Source organism: Oryctolagus cuniculus, chromosome 18, assembly GCF_051225735.1.
Source record: "Oryctolagus cuniculus isolate XC-2025 breed Fujian yellow rabbit chromosome 18, ASM5122573v1, whole genome shotgun sequence".
Taxonomy (NCBI): domain Eukaryota; kingdom Metazoa; phylum Chordata; class Mammalia; order Lagomorpha; family Leporidae; genus Oryctolagus; species Oryctolagus cuniculus.
This window is the reverse complement of record NC_142884.1, coordinates 40,934,814-40,950,897: the sequence shown is the minus strand read 5'-3', so window position 1 is coordinate 40,950,897 and position 16,084 is coordinate 40,934,814. Positions and strand designations below refer to the sequence as shown.

Genomic DNA, 16,084 nt, shown 5'->3' with positions numbered 1-16,084 from the left:
TTTGGGAATAAAAGAGAACTTTCTTTACTTCATAAAGGTTATCCAGGGAAAATCCACAGCTAACATTATACTTTTAAAAGTATTTATTTAGTTATTTGAAAGGTAGAATTACAGAGACTCTGGAGAGAGAAATCTTTCATCCACTGGCTCACTCCCCACTGGGGCTGAGCCAAGCAGAAATGAGGAGCCTGGAACTCCATTGGGTCTCCCACATGGGTGGCAGGGTCCAAGTTCTTTGGCCGTCATCTACTGCTTTGTCTGGTGCATTAGCAGAGATCTGGGTTGGAAGTAGAACAGACAGGGCTCTAACCAGTGCTCTATGGGGTGCCAGAGTTGTAGGCAGTGGCTTATTCCACTGTGCCACAAGCTGGCCCTGCTAATGCTATACTTTTTTTTTAAAGATTTATTTTTTAGTTATCTATTTTTTAAGATTTATTTATTTATTTGAAAGTCAGAGTTAGAGAGAGGAGAGGCAGAGAGAGAAAGAGAGGTCTTCTGTCCGATGGTTTACTCCCCAGATGGCCACAATGGCCGGAGCTGCGCCTATCCTAAGCCAGGAGCCAGGAGCTTCTTCTGGATCTCCCACACTGGTGCAGGGGCCCAAGGACTTGGGCCATCTTCTACTGTTTTCCCAGGCCATAACAGAGAGCTGGATTGAAGTGGAGCAGGCAGGACTAGAACTGGTGCCCATATGGGACGCTGGCGCTTCAGGCCAGGACGTTAACCAGCTGCACCACAGTGCTGACCCCAAGATTTATTTATTTATTTATTTGAAAGAGTCACAGAGAGAGGTAGAGACAGAGAGAGAGAGGTCTTCCATCTGCTGGTTCACTCCCCAAATGGCCACAATAGCTGGAGCTGGGCTTATCTGAGGCCAGGAGCCAGGAGCTTCTTCTGGGTCTCCCATGCCAGTGCAGGAGCCCAAGCACTTTCCCAGGCCATAGCAGAGAGCTGAATGGGAAGAGGAGTAGCAGGGACATGAATGGAATGCCAGTGCTGCAGGCGGGGGCGTTAACCCGCTGCGCCACAGCACCAATCCTGCTGATGCTATACCTAATGGTAGAAGACTGAATGCTTTCCCTTATAAGATCAGCAAAAAGACAATGAAGTCTGCTGTTGTCATTTCTATTAAACATTTTACTGGCAGTTCTGACCAAAACAATTAGGCAGGAAAAGAGATAAAAGGCATTCATAAATGGAAGGAAGAAGTAAAATATCTCCAGCCACAGATGACAGGATCTTGTGCATAGAAAAGCTCAGAAGCGGAAACTATCAGAATTAATAAATTCAGCAAGGTTGAAGGACAGATATACACAAATCAACTGTGTTTTTATACACTAGCAGTAAACAATCCATAAATCAAATGAAGAAAACAATTTTCACTTGCAAAAGTATCAAAAAGATAAAATATTTAGGAATAAGTTTAACAAACTAAGTGCAAGAATTATACTCTGACAACTACATCTCAATTTTGAAGAAAAATTAAAAAGACCTAAATAGTGCAAAGGGACTCCATAGTCATGGATTAGAAGAGTTAATATTATTAGGGTGACAGTATTTCCACTATTGGTCTAAAAATTCAACATCGTTTTCGTCAAAATCACAGTTGGCTTGTTTTCAGATATTAATGAGTTGATCTTAAAATTCAGATTGGGGGGCCAGCACTGTGGGTTAAGCTGCTGTCTGCAGTGCTGGCACTGGTTCGAGTCCTGGCTGTTCCACTTCCCATCCAGGTTCCTGCTAATGTTCCTGGGCAAGTAGGGAAAACCCACGTGGGAGACCTGTAAGAAGCTCCTGGTTCCTGGCTTCAGCCTGGCCCAGCTCTGGCCGTTGTGGTCATTTAGGGAGTGAACCAGCAGATAGATCTCTCCTTCTCTGTAACTCTGCTTTTCAAATAAAATAAATAAATCTTTATAAAAAATTCGGATGGGAATTGAAGAACCCAGAGTCACAAAAACAGTCTTAAGAAAACCGTTGGTGGACTCATATTTCCTGATTTCAGAGCTTTCTGCAAAGCTACCAAAATCAAAACAGAGTCATTGGTGCAAGGACAGACATATAATCCACTGGAATACAATTGAGAGTCCTGAAATAAACCCTTACATTTATGATTGATTGTTCAATGACAAGTCAATGGGAAAAATAGTTTTTAAAAAAATGCTGCTGGGACATTGCTAGATATCCAGAGGATGAAGTTGGACCCTTACTTCACATTACATACAATAATTAATTCAAAATGGATTGCAGACCTAAACATAAAAACTAAAACTATCAACTTCTTAGAACACATAGAAATTAACCTTTGTGACATTGTATTAGGCAATAGTTACTTAGATATGACACCAAAAGCATAACCATGAAAAGAAAATTAGATAAATTATACCTTATCAAAATTAAAAACCATTGTGCTTCAGAGAATACCACCAAGAAAGTGCAATGGCAGCTCACAGACTGGGAGAAAAGATTTCCAAATCATACATCTGATAAGAGATTTGTTTCTAGGATATATAGAGAACCCTTATAACTCAGCAATAGAAAGACAGATAATTAAAAAACCATCAAAGGATTGTATACACATGTAATCAATGAGGTTGTATAATGGCCAGTAAGCACATGTAAAGATTCTCAACATCATTAGGAAGATGTAAACCAAGACAATAAGATACCATTTCAAATTCACTAGACTGTCTAAATGAGAAATAAAGATATATAGAAAAGAATTGTTGGCTATCCATTTTATTTATTTATTTTCTTTCTTTCTTTTTTTTTATTTTTATTTATTTTTTGACAGGCAGAGTGGATAGTGAGAGAGAGAGACAGAGAGAAAGGTCTTCCTTTGCCGTTGGTTCACCCTCCAATGGCCGCCACGGCTGGTGCGCTGCGGCCGGCGCACTGCGCTGATCTGAAGGCAGGAGCCAGGAGCCAGGTGCTTCTTCTGGTCTCCCATGGGGTGCAGGGCCCAAGTACTTGGGCCATCCTCCACTGCCTTCCCGGGCCACAGCAGAGAGCTGGACTGGAAGAGGGGCAACTGGGACAGAATCTGGCGCCCGGACTGGGACTAGAACCTGGTGTGCCAGCACCGCTAGGTGGAGAATTAGCCTATTGAGCCGCGGCGCCGGCCCTATTTATTTATTTATTTTCAAAGATAGATTTACTTACTTACAAAGAGAGATCTTCCATCCACTGGTTCACTCCCCAAATGGCCACAATGGCTGGGGCTGGGCCAGACCAAAGCCAGGAGCCAAGAGCTTTATCCAGGCTTCCAAAGTTGGGTACAAGGACCCAAGAACTTGGGTCATCTTCCACTGCTTTCATAGGTGCTTTAGTAGGGAGCTGGATTGGAAGTGTAGCAGCTGGAATTCAAACCAGCACCCATATGGGATGCCAGCACTGCAGATGGCGGCTTAACCCATTACACAATGCCAGCCCCCTACCACTTTAACTTTCTTTTAGGTATCTTTTTTAATGGAAAAGCTAACAACTGTCTAGTTATATTACTCCCCCTGGGGACAAAAAAAAAAAAAAAAAAAAAAAAAAAAAAACACACAAACCAGGTAGTAACTGAGTCTTCTAAGCAGAGCTAAGAGGATTGAAAATAAGGCAAGTCCTGAGGTTTAATTAAGGGAGCGCCGCTAGGTACAGTCTAAGCAATACCAGTGGTAGTGGCTGAGCAAGCACTGGAAGACAGCTCTATACCCCACTCAGTGGCCTCTTTCCAGTTTCCAACTTGTGAATAAAGAATATTTTCTTAATTCTACTTAAGAAAACTTTTTGAAAGCTGTTTTATTTACAAAAATATGAACTTTTAAAAGACCACTCAAGTAAACCAGACAATAAGCCAAACAGAAATTGCTTTACAAAAGAGGGAAAGCCCGAAATGCCATTTTCTATTGAGAACCCACAGTTCAGTTTTATTCAGCGCAAAGAAAACAGGAACTTTCGATCACAGTAGAAGAAACTCAGCCATAAGTCTGGAATCTGTACTCAAGCTACACGTGCAGCGAGGACAATAACTCACTAAGCAATTGATTTGCTGCTGCGTCTGTCCACTGTTTGCTTAACGTTAACAATTATAAACAGAGCAGTGCAACCAGCATTGCGGAACAATCCTTACGGTGTTACAGCGTCAGGCACGACATTTCTCTCTTCACACCACTGGTGCTCTCTTCCTACCTGGGCTTCCTCTTTTTTTTTTTTTTTTTTTTTTTTTTTTTTTTTTTTTTTTACAGGCAAAGTGGACAGTGACAGAGAGAGAGACAGAGAGAAAGGTCTTCCTTTGCCGTTGGTTCACCCTCCAATGGCCGCCACGGCCGGCGCACCGCGCTGATCCGATGGCAGGAGCCAGGTACTTCTCCTGGTCTCCCATGGGGTGCAGGGCCCAAGCACTTGGGCCATCCTCCACTGCACTCCCTGGCCACAGCAGAGAGCTGGCCTGGAAGAGGGGCAACCGGGACAGAATCCGGCGCCCCAACCGGGACTAGAACCTGGTGTGCCGGTGCTGCAAGGCGGAGGATTAGCCTAGTGAGCCGCGGCGCCTGGGCTTCCTCTTTTTCAGTAAAGCCATTTTTATATTGAAGCTCCTGCGACTCTCCCCAGGAGTCATCCTGGCAATGCTCAAGCAGAGCTTTGCTGTCTAAGTAGTTTGCAGCCAGAAAAAGTCAAGAAGCGTTCCTGGGTCAATTTCAGGAATGCTCGGTGGCAAGCAGGGGGAGCATCTGTTCGCTTTCCTTTGCTCTCATCATGTTCAGGAGGAGGAGGAGGGCCACCCTTGTGGTCGGTACATCCTGGGATGAACCCCCCTCCCTTTTTTTTAATATTCCTGCAGGAACATTTAGTACAAAAACTGGGTCATCATCTCCTTCATCATCTGTTCCAAATCTTCCAGCATGGTCTTGATAGTCACAGATTGGCAATTTCCACTTCAACTTCAAATACCTCTCCATCAGAACTCTGCAACTGGCTGGTGCGGCGGCTCACTAGGCTAATCCTCCGCCTGCGGCACCGGCACCCCGGATTCTAGTGCTGGTAGGGGCACCGGATTCTGTCCTGGTTGCTCCTCTTCTAGTCCAGCTCTCTGCTGTGGCCCAGGAAGGCAGTGGAGGATGGCCCAAGTGCTTGGGCCCTGCACCTGCATGGGAGACCAGGAGGAAGCACCTGGCTCCTGGCTCCGATCCGTGCAGCGCGACAGCCGCAACACATCGGCTGTAGCGGCCACTCAGGGAGTGAATCAACGGAAAAAGGAAGACCTTTCTCTCTGTCTCTCTCTCTCACTGTCTAACTCTGCCTGTTAAAAAAAAAAAAAAACAAAAAAACAAAAAAAAAAAAAAACTTTGCAACTTGATTGTAGGCATAGGCATGGTGTTTGGGCTAGTGGTGATGGCAGGCAGGAGGCTGCTGAGGAGGGGGCAGTGCCACCGGGAGAAGAGGGTGGAAGATAAGGCCATTACTAGTGATCTAGTTAAGGGGCTGGCACTGTGGCGTGATGAGTACAACCGGTGCCTTCAGTGCCGGCGTCCCACATGGGCGCCAGTTTGAGTCCCGGCTGCTCCACTTCAGATCCAGCTCTGTGCTATGGCCTGGGATGGCAGTAGAAGATGGCCCAAGTCCTTGGGCCCCTGCACCCACATGGGAGACCTGGAGGAAGCTCCTGGCTCCTGGATTGGCGCAGCTCCAGCTGTTTCGGCCAACTGGGGAGAGAACCAGCAGATGAAGGACCTCTCTCTCTCTCTGCCTCTCCTTCTCTCTCTGTATAACTCTGACTTTCAAGTAAATAAATATCTAAAAACAAAAAAACAAAAAAAAACCACAATAGTTAGGGGACTGGTGTTGTCACCCAGTGGGTTAAGCCACTGCTTGAGATGCTGGTATACCATGTCAGAGTAGATCCAGCTCCCTGCTAATGTGTCTGGGAAGGCCATGGAAGATGCCCATGTACTTGAGCCTCTGCCACCCATGTGGGAGAAGAGAATGGAACCTGGCTTTGGCCTGGCCCAGACCTGACTGTTGCAGCCATTTAGAGATTGAACCTCAGATGGAAGATTTCTCTCTCTCTGTTGCACTGCCTTTCAAATCAATCAGTTAAGAAAAAAAAAAGGGAAGTATTTATAAAAAAAACAAACAAAACAGTTTGGTAGTTCCTACAATTCTAAATATAGAATTATCATATGACCCAGCAATTTCTCTTTTAGGTATACACTTAAAAGAATCGAAACAGAAGTGGACACAAAAACTCATACACAGAGGCTCTTAGCAGCTTTATTCATAATAGCAAAAAGTGGAGACAACCTGGGCGTTCATTGACTGGAGAATAGATAAGAAAACATGGCATGGAATATTATTTAGGTGTGAAAAGGAATGAAGTGTTGTACATATTACAATATGGATGAACCTTGAGAAAATTATGCTAAATTAAAGAAACCAGTCACAAAAGACCACATCTCGTGTGGTTACACTCATATGAAATGCCCAGAATAGGAAAATGCATTAACAATTGTCAGGGCTCAGGGGTGAGGGAGGAATGACTAATGATGGGTGTGGCTGTGTTCTTTTTGTGAGGGAATGAAAATCTTCTTAAATGATGGTGGTGAACAATGACCAAATCCAGATATTGACTAAAAATCACTGAACTGAATACCTTAAGATGATGACTTTTATGGTATAATCATTATTTATACTTAAATAATGTTACAGAAATTAAGTTCACTTGTTTGTTTTTACTTTTTAAAAATGTGGCTACTAGGAAATTTTAAATTATATATATGGCTCAAATATTTCTATTGGACGAGATTATTCTAGAAGCACAGAGATTTTTTTTTTTTTTTAATTTGAGAGAGGCAGAGACAGAGAGGGCTTCCACGTGCTGGTTCACTCCACAAGTGCTTGGCTGCAAGGAACTCAGTCCTGGTTTCCCTTATGGGTGGCAGGGACCTAACTACTTGAGCTATCACCTGCTGCCTCCCAGGGTCTGCATCAGCGGAAAGCTGGAATTGGAAGCAGAGCCAGGGCTCTAGCCCAGAAACGCCAATATGGGATGTGGGCATCCCAAACAGTGTATTATTCACTGCACCGAACAGCCACCCTGCCACAGAGACTTTGAACACCACCTCCTACCTGAGGGACTGTGCAACCCCACTGGAACATAAGTAACAATAAAACCTGGTGGGAACAGTACCTGGCACTTGCTGGGGACCCTGGAGAGTGTTTCATGTGTGTTAGGTCGCTTGATCCTCACAGCCTTCTAGGGAGGCAGGCAGGAAGAGGTTATTAGTCCCATTTTACAGATAGAGACACTGAGGTTTCAGGAATGGGATGGGATTCATCCAGGGCTAAAGAACCAGGTATGGACCCCTGGCCTTGGGCACTGAGTTCTAGGTCTCCAGCTACTTTGGACAAAGGCCTCCACCTTCATTCAGCACCACAATGCATCCCTTCTCCCAGATTTGTCATACACAAGCAGCAAACATCACACTAAGCAGTCTCAGGGGCTTCAGAACTGATCCAAACTTGACACACTCAAGAAAGTGTGTCAAGGCCACCATCCCCTCCCACGGCTCCCAGCTGTCACCACAAGAAGGCAGGTGGGCGTTTAGCAGCTCTGCTGCCCTTGACCGGCACAGTGATGCCTGGGATTCTGATGTCACTGGTCAGGGTCGTGGCCTGGGCACCAGTGATTCCAGTGTGCAGCCAGGGCTGGGAACGCCAACCCCAGCCAATAGTTGTGGGACTGATCAGCATCGCCGTGGTGTTCTGCTTGGGTCCCACACATGATGAATGCGTGTTTGAATTTTATGTAGCTGTCAACGCTTAAAAGCACGGGGTTTCCACATAAAAACCTGGGTCTCTGGCTTCTTGTGAGGCCTAAGAAGCTGGCAGTTGTGCCTGCACTCCTGCAAGGTGCTGGTAGCTGGAGCTGAGTGGGGGCTGCCCTTTGACACAGGCCAGGAGTCATCTAGTTCCCCACAGTCCACACTGATCCTTAATGTCTCACCAGCCCACGTCATTTTTCTCTGGATCCTGTAGGGCTTATGTGAGCCATTGATCTGCTTCGGAGGCTGGGAAACTGAGGATTGTAAGTCGAGTAAGTGTGGGACCTGCAGACCTAAGTAGATGTTACTTGCACTGAGCAGAATTCTCTTTCTTTCCCAGCCAGAGAACATACTGTGTGTCAATCAGACAGGACATCAAATTAAGATCATTGACTTTGGCCTGGCCAGAAGGTAAGGGAGTTTTATTTTGATGCTTGGACAAAATTCTCTGGGGACTCTTTGTGGCTGCGTTGGCTGTGGTTATCCCTGCCCAAGCAATGCTTGAGTTTTGAGAGCATGCAGGGAAGCTCTTGCAGGTAGAGGCTGGTGGCCTTGAACTTGCAGATGAGCCTTGCTGTTACCGTTGCTGGGGGTGGCTTTGTGCTGGGGGCTCTGCTTCTCCCTGCCATGCTGTGGGATTAGCTGTGCTCCAGACCACCTATCTGAGCGGAGAGGGGAGTGGTGGTTTAAAGGGGCTGCTGGATGCGATGCTGCAATTCTGTTGATTCCCCAGGCTGCCTGGCACCAGGCTGTGCTGGGCTGTGCAGTGCCTCCCTCCATTCCCAGCCCTGCCCTCCAGGAAATGACTGGGTCAAATATGAAAGCACCTTTGTAACAGTATCAGGTGGTTCCATGGGTGAGTGGTTCTGGAGTCACTCAGGACTGGGTTAGATCGGGGTAAAACGAGGACATAGTGACATTACCTATTGACACAGAGGCAGTAATGAGTTGAATGGGTTAATACATGGGTAGTGTGAAACCATCCTATGAGGGTGGTTAGGTTCTCAACATTCAGTTCCTAAGATGTATATAATTTAAAAGATATCTTCAAGTCCATCAAAGTGCTAGAATCCTGGGACTGTATGGTTTCACCGTATGGTGCTGCCCCATCAGAGTCACCTCTGCAGGGCTCACAGCTGGTGATGTGGGCTCTTAGCAGCGGCTAATCACAGTCCTTGGCATTGGGAGGGCTGCTGCCCAACCTCCAGGCCTTCAGTTCACACATGTGGCAGTGTGCGTACGCCCAGCCTCCAGGCTTCCTCTACAATTCTGTTTCCTCCGAGAATGACAGTTCTCTGGGGATCACATTATGTTCTGGGTAGGTCCTTCACATCATGGCTGAATTTTCAACTCTTCCCGAAGGTTTTAGGGGTGTGTGTGTGTGTGTGTGTGTGTGTGTACTCCATGACTGTTTTTCTCAAGTAAGTTTTGCTCCACCTGCAAGCAGCAGAAGGCAGAGCCTCAGTCCTGTGGAGGCAGGGCTGCTTTCCTGAGCTCGGCCTCTGCTGGCTCCTCGCACCTGCCTCGCAGCCTGCATCTGAAACCAGTGGCGGTCTCTTGTTAAGCTTCATGAGCAGAGCTTTTCTAATGAGTCAGGCAGAGAAAAACAAATGTTGCATGATTGCACTTATAAGTGGAATCTAAGAGAGATGAACACACAGAGATAGAGAGTTCATGGTGGTTAGCAGATTGTCAACTACGAGTTTGTTTCCTTCCTCAAGGACATGTGGAGTGTGGGCCCGACCACTGTGGCCCTGGGGAGTTGTTGGCCAAAGGATAAAACAATTTCAGTTAGACAAGAAGAATAAGTTCAAGAGATCCATTGTACAGTGAGGTAACAACAAGATTAACAACAATGTCGTATACTTGAAAGTTGGTAAGAGGATAAATTTTTAAGTGTTCTCACCACAAAATAATAAGTATATGATGACACACATATATCGGAACAACATGTTGTATGCCATAATTATGTTTTTTAATTAAAATAAATAAATGAATTGATTAGTTGAAGAAGAAAAAAATTACCATCTTAATTTTTAACTGTACAATTCAGTAGTGTTAAGGCTATTTGCATTGTTGTGCAATCCATCTCCAGAACTTTTTCATCTGTAAAACCGAGCTTTGATAGCAATTAAATAATAACTTCTCATTTTCCTTCTGCTCCCAGTTCCTGGCAAGCACCTTTCCTCTTTCTGTTTCTGTAAAAGTGGGTTCTCCAAGTACCCCGGATCAGCAGAAATATGCAGCATTTCTTGTGCCTGACTTAATTCACTTAGCATAACATCCTTGAGGTTCACTCATGTGTGGCATGTGTCAGAATTTCATTCCTTTTTGGGCTAAGTGATATTCCATTCCATGTATATGCCATATTTTGCTTATTCATTCACCTGTCAGTGAGCACTTGAGTAACTTCCTCCTTTTAGCTATTGTGGATAATGCTATGAACGTGGATGTGCAAATATCTTTTGGTGATTCTGCTTTCAATTCTCTTGAGTATATACCCAGACTTAGAATTAATGGACCCTATGATAATTCTATTTCTGATTTTTTTGTGGAACCACCATACTATTTACAGTGATTAACCACAGTGGCTGCCCTATTTTACTTTCCCACCAGTAGTGCATAAGGTGCTGATTTTTCCACAACCAGTCTATACTTAATATTTTCATTTTTTTGTTTATTTCTTTTAAAATACAGTAGCCATCCTTGGGGTGTGAAGTGATCTTATGCTGTGGTTTTTGTCTGTGTTTCCCTAATGATTAGTGGTGATGGACATCTTTAACTCTTTTTTCTCATTCTTACCATCACTGCTCCAACCAATTGGGTGCACTCACTCCAGTTGGGTGCGCGTGTAGCTGCATGCTGAGCGAGATATCTTCACATCTCTTCAGATTGGAAAGGGCTGGAGAATGAGGACTTTTTTCTGATTCTACCCATGACTTAGAGCATTTGGGGCCTGGGGTGTGACCATTCCCCAGGGTGAGGTCCAGGCAACATAAGTGACTGGAAGAGCCCGGAGAATGTCTCCTCCCACCGGGAACTTGTCCAGCCTCACTCCCATGGTCCTCTCTCCCCGCTCCCCCAGGTACAAGCCTCGGGAAAAGCTGAAGGTGAACTTCGGTACTCCGGAATTCCTGGCCCCGGAAGTTGTCAACTACGAGTTTGTCTCCTTCCCCACGGACATGTGGAGCGTGGGCGTCATCACCTACATGCTGTGAGTGTGTAGGGTTCTGGCTTCAGAGTGAATCAGGGCAGCCAGCTGTTTTACTTCCTTCCCAGGAAACACCAATAGGCGTGTAGGGTGGTGAGATGGGGAAAGAAAGGCAGCCAGTTAGGGGTGTGTTATTAAGCCAGGGGCCATATTTACAAGTTGATCCTAATTCCAAGTCATCAGTGATAAGTCAATGTAGAAAACATGTTTAGATATGGAGGTGTTAGTCCTCAGAACAGAAGGCCTCGATGCCTCATTTCTTGGAGATCAGCAGCTCTGTCAAGTCATCGGCTGGGCCTCTGAGTTGTTTGATCCTCGGATATAAAGTAATAACTGAAAATAGCCAAAGGTGTTACTGACCCAGGAATCAGACCCAACGGTGGGCAACCTGCTTTATTTCTGCTGGAGGACTCCGGAATCCGTCAGCCCCTCCGAGTTATTCCAGCTGTGGAGGAGGGAATTCGGGTATTGATGATCAGTTCCTGTTAGTTATTGCTTGTAGGCTGACCCTGGGGGTGTGGAGGGAATGGAATTAATTTCCTGTTATTTCTGGGTTGGCAAACAACTGAGGTTAAAGGCCTTTGGCACAGGGTGGGGGTGGGTGGGGCTGGAGTGCCCTGAAGGGGTTTAGAGAGGGGCGGGGCGGGGGGGGGCAGGATGGGGCTTGCTGGGTCCTCTCACCTTGCCACTTCTCAGCCTGCGCGTCCTGTTTCCTTCTCTCCCCAAGTGTGGCAGGCTCCTCGGCTGTTTGCTCAGAGGCCCGGCAAAGTCAGGTTTTGCCTCTGGTCTTCTTATTCTTGTGTAACTGCTGCTCCCTGTCCTCACACTGTGTATGTGTGCTGCACCAGCTGGGGAGGTTTAGGGCCCCGGGGGACAGCCGCGGAGGTTGTCCTGCCTCTCTGCCCTCACTGTAGTAGGAGGCAAATCAAGCCAATTTTCCTTTGGCCAGAGGCCTGGGTATTATCTAAATGAGCCTGGCTGTCTCCGACACATGGAAAACTATTTTTAAATTAAATCAAGATGTACTTGATAGCTGGGTATTCAGTTGGGCCCTCATCTCAATTGTGAGTTCGAATGGAGGCTTATTCTGAATACCCTTCCTGCCTTCAATTTTTTAATCCTTCCACTGCCTCCCCTTAATGAACACATTGCTTTTTTTTTTTTTTTTTTGGACAGGCAGAGTTAGACAGTGAGAAAGAGAGACAGAGAGAAAGGTCTTCCTTCTGTTGGTTCACCCCGCAAATGGCTGCTACGGCCAGCGTGCTGCACTGATCTGAGATCTGAAGCCAGGAGCCAGGTGCTTCCTCCTGGTCTCCCATGAGGGTGCAGGGCCCAAGCACTTGGGCCATCCTCCACTGCCTTCCCGGGCCACAGCAGAGAGCTGGACTGGAAGAGGAGCAACCGGGACAGAATCCGGCGCCCCGACCGGGGCTAGAACCCCGTGTGCCGGCGCCACAGGCGGAGGATTAGCCAAGTGAGCCGCGGTGCAAGCCCAAACACATTGTTCTATACTCTGTGCAGAAGTGAGGGGGTTGCTTTTCTTCCGAACTCTCTTGGTTCTGGTTAGGCCTGCTTGGACCTTGTAAGTTTTTTCTTCTTTGTCTTGATGCCTGTTGGCAAACGTAGCTCCAAAATACTGACAGTCTTTTCTCTCTCCTGTAGACTCAGTGGCTTGTCCCCGTTTCTAGGGGAAACAGATGCAGAGACCATGAATTTCATTGTGAACTGCAGCTGGGATTTCGACGCTGAGACCTTTGAAGGGCTGTCGGAGGAGGCCAAGGACTTTGTTTCCCGGCTGCTGGTCAAAGAGAAGAGGTCTCTTTACAACTTGTCACTCATGCTCCATTCTGATGGCGACCCCTGGGCTGGGTGCTGGGCAGGACTGCTGAGGCCAACAGTCCTTTGTTCCTATGAAGGGAAGTAGTGTGCTACTTCTTTGGAACACTAAAGGGAGTAGACAAAGGGACAAAGGAAATTAATTTCCAGATAAATTGCTAGGATTGTAAAATGTAGGTAGAACTTCTAAAGGAGTGTATTTACGAATGATTCCTATTTCCAAGTTATCACTTATAAGAGGCTCATGTTGAAGAAAAATTTAGATGAGGTGCTGTCATTCTCTATAGTGAAATAAAGGGATTTTTCAAATGGGGAGACAGGACACGGGAGCGTCCATTCTAAGAGCGCACCACTGGATAGCTATGCGCTCCCACTTTTATTTAGAGGGTACCAGCAAGTCTACAAACCAGCAGGCACATAGGCAAGGTTATATACAACAACTTCAGGATTTGGGAAAGGGAATTCGGTCTGGTGGTCTAACATAGGGATTAGAGCTGTGTGGTAAATCTTCAGAGACAGGCCCATTTAGATGCTCCTGCAAATTTACAAATTCCTGAAAATACCCCTGGTACCAATTCATGTCCATTAGCCCCTGCTGCTCCCACTGCCACATTCCTTTGTGTGTGCAGGGAGGTGCCATCCTCAGCCTGTTTTCTGCCTGAGCAGAAACTGCGGCCATACCTCTAATTTCAGGGTGTGTGCCCTCCTGAAAAGCACTTATACAGCATCTCTACAGTGAAAGTCTGACTATCTCATCTCTTGGTGATGAAGGCTGCGTATTTCAGACACTAGAGTAGATGGAAAATAACCGAAGGCATTACTAACCCAGGAGTAAGGTGGAAGAATCCGGGCTCTAACACCGATCATAGGTCCCTGACATTCACAGTTTTGTTTCTGATTTGTGAAAGGTTGTGTGAGAGGAAACACGTTTCTAATCTGGGTGAATCATTTGACATCGTGGTCTAGAAGGAGAAATGAGCTTCTTTCAAGTCTCATCTTCTTTTTAAATTTTTTTTTTTGTTAAAGATTTATTTTATTTATTTGAAAGGCAGAGTGACAGGGCAGGGGTGGGAGAGAGACAGAGAGAGAGAAAGGTCTTTCATCCGCTGGTTCAGTCCACAAATGGCTGCAAGGCCAGAGCTAGGCTAAGCCAAAGCCAGGAGCCTGGAATTCTCTCTGGGTCTCCCACATGGGTGACAGGAGCCCAAACACTTGGGCCATCATCCATTGCTTTCCCAGGTACATCAGCAGGGAGCTGGATTAGAAGGGAGCAGCTGAAATTTCAACTAGTGCTCGTATGGGATCATGACAACACAGGAAGTGGCTTAACACTTAAGTATTTTTACTTATTTATTTATTTATTTTTTGACAGGCAGAGTTAGACAGTGAGAAGACAGAGAGAAAGGTCTTCCTTCTGTTGGTTCTCCCCCCCCCCCCCCAAATGGCCGCTATGGCCAGCATGCTGCGCTGATCCAAAGCTGGGAGCCAGGTGCTTCCTCCTGGTCTCCCATGCGTGTGCAGGGCCCAAGCACTTGGGCCATCCTCCACTGCCTTCCTGGGCCACAGCAGAGAGCTGGACTGGAAGAGGAGCGACCGGGACAGAATCCGGCGCCCTGACCAGGACTAGAACCCAGGGTGCCCATGCCGCAGGCAGAGGATTAGCCTAGTGAGCCGCAGCGCTGGCCTTACTTATTTATTTTTAATTATTTGAAAGGCAGAGAGACAGAGACAGAGAGAGCTTCCATTCACTAGGTCACTTCCCCAGATGTCTACAACAGCCAGGGCAGGGCCAAGCTGAAGCCAGGAGCCCAGAACTCAGTTTTCCATGTAGGTGGCAGGGACCCAAGTACTGAGCCATCACCAATGTCTCTAATTCACTCTCAAAATGGCCTCAACAGCTGGGAGTGGGCCAGGCTGAAGCCAGGAGCCAGGAGCTTCTTCTGGGTCTCCCACATGGGTGGCAGGGGCCCTGTGGCTTGGGCCATCTTCTACTGCTTTCCCAGGCACATTATCAGGGAGCTGGCTTGGAAGTGAAGCAGCTGGGACTGGAACATCCATATGGGATGCCGGCACTGCAGGTGGAGGCTTAACCTTCTATGCCACAGCGCAGGCCCCAAGTCTTCTGTTCTTAAGAGCAGATTCAGGCTGGCCGTCCTATGGCCTGCCTCCCTCTCCCAGCCCTGTCTGGGAAGTGGGAGACATTCCTTCTCTAGACATCAGGGAACACTTCACTGACAACTTTCTGGCACTTTTAAGGAAGGGGAACTTTTGATACAAGGAGTTTCCTTTCTGGTGCACAGCACGAATCTGCCTAAGTCATTAATCTCCATAGACTCAGGCTCCCTACCCAATTGAACAGATTTTTGGACAACTGGAAAAGGGCAAACCCCACTAAAAGCCTCAACTACTGTTTGATTTCACAGCTGCAGAATGAGTGCCACACAGTGCCTGAAACATGAGTGGCTCAATCATTTGCCTGCCAAAGCTTCCAAATTCAAAGTTCGTCTCAAATCCCAACTACTGCTGCAGAAGTACACGGCCCAGAGAAAATGGAAGGTATTTTGCTTTTCTTTTTGTACAGGCAATGCTTGTCTTAATATGCCTTTGAAAGAAAGAACTGTAGCTAAGTTTTTACTTACATTTTGGTTCTCAATAGGAAGATTATTTAGCGGGAAAAATCTCTCTCTTGCCAAAAACCGTTTAGCTCGATTTAAAAATGCCACAGACCAAAAATCACTGGCTTAGAGTGATGTTTGGTTTGTAGTCTCTTGTATTTGTCACTTGAAGTGGTGGAGTGGAGTTGAGCATATGTTCTCCATGGCAGTGCTGTTCAAGTTCCTGTTGTCGCCTGGGGCTGGATCACCCCACATTTCAGAAATGGGGGCTGGAAAGCCTTGCTAAGGTCTCCAAGTTCACGATTTTGTTTACAACAGAACTCTTTGGTACCTTGGACATAAAGCCTATCTTAGAAGCATTTTCGTGGTGCTCAGACTCTCGCTGAAAACTAAAATGAAATTGTTTACCTAGGGAGGCAGTACACAGGATCCACATACATGTTCACAATAGCTCTGTATACACATTTCCTCCAACAGTCTGTGACACACTCTGGTATTTTCCATTTTATGACATTTAGTCTTACTAAGTAAAGTCCTGTTCACAACCCACAAATTTCATTTCATGACCAACTGGTGGCTATGAATCACAGTCTGAGAAACACTGTTGTAGGATGCTG

At 46.3% G+C, this 16,084-nt stretch overlaps 1 protein-coding gene across 9 annotated transcripts in view; it reads left to right on the top strand.

Moving 5' to 3' along the window:
* The window catches only part of MYLK3 (myosin light chain kinase 3), a 69,148-nt gene that overhangs the window by 51,523 nt on the left and 1,541 nt on the right, over positions 1 to 16,084 (top strand). For all 9 annotated transcript variants that reach the window (XM_008248379.5, XM_051833906.3, XM_051833905.3 and 6 more), the window contains 4 exons: positions 8,146 to 8,216; positions 10,891 to 11,019; positions 12,679 to 12,831; positions 15,276 to 15,408. In XM_008248379.5, the coding sequence (XP_008246601.1) occupies positions 8,146 to 8,216; positions 10,891 to 11,019; positions 12,679 to 12,831; positions 15,276 to 15,408 (486 nt within the window). The remainder of the gene's footprint in view (positions 1 to 8,145; positions 8,217 to 10,890; positions 11,020 to 12,678; positions 12,832 to 15,275; positions 15,409 to 16,084) is intronic.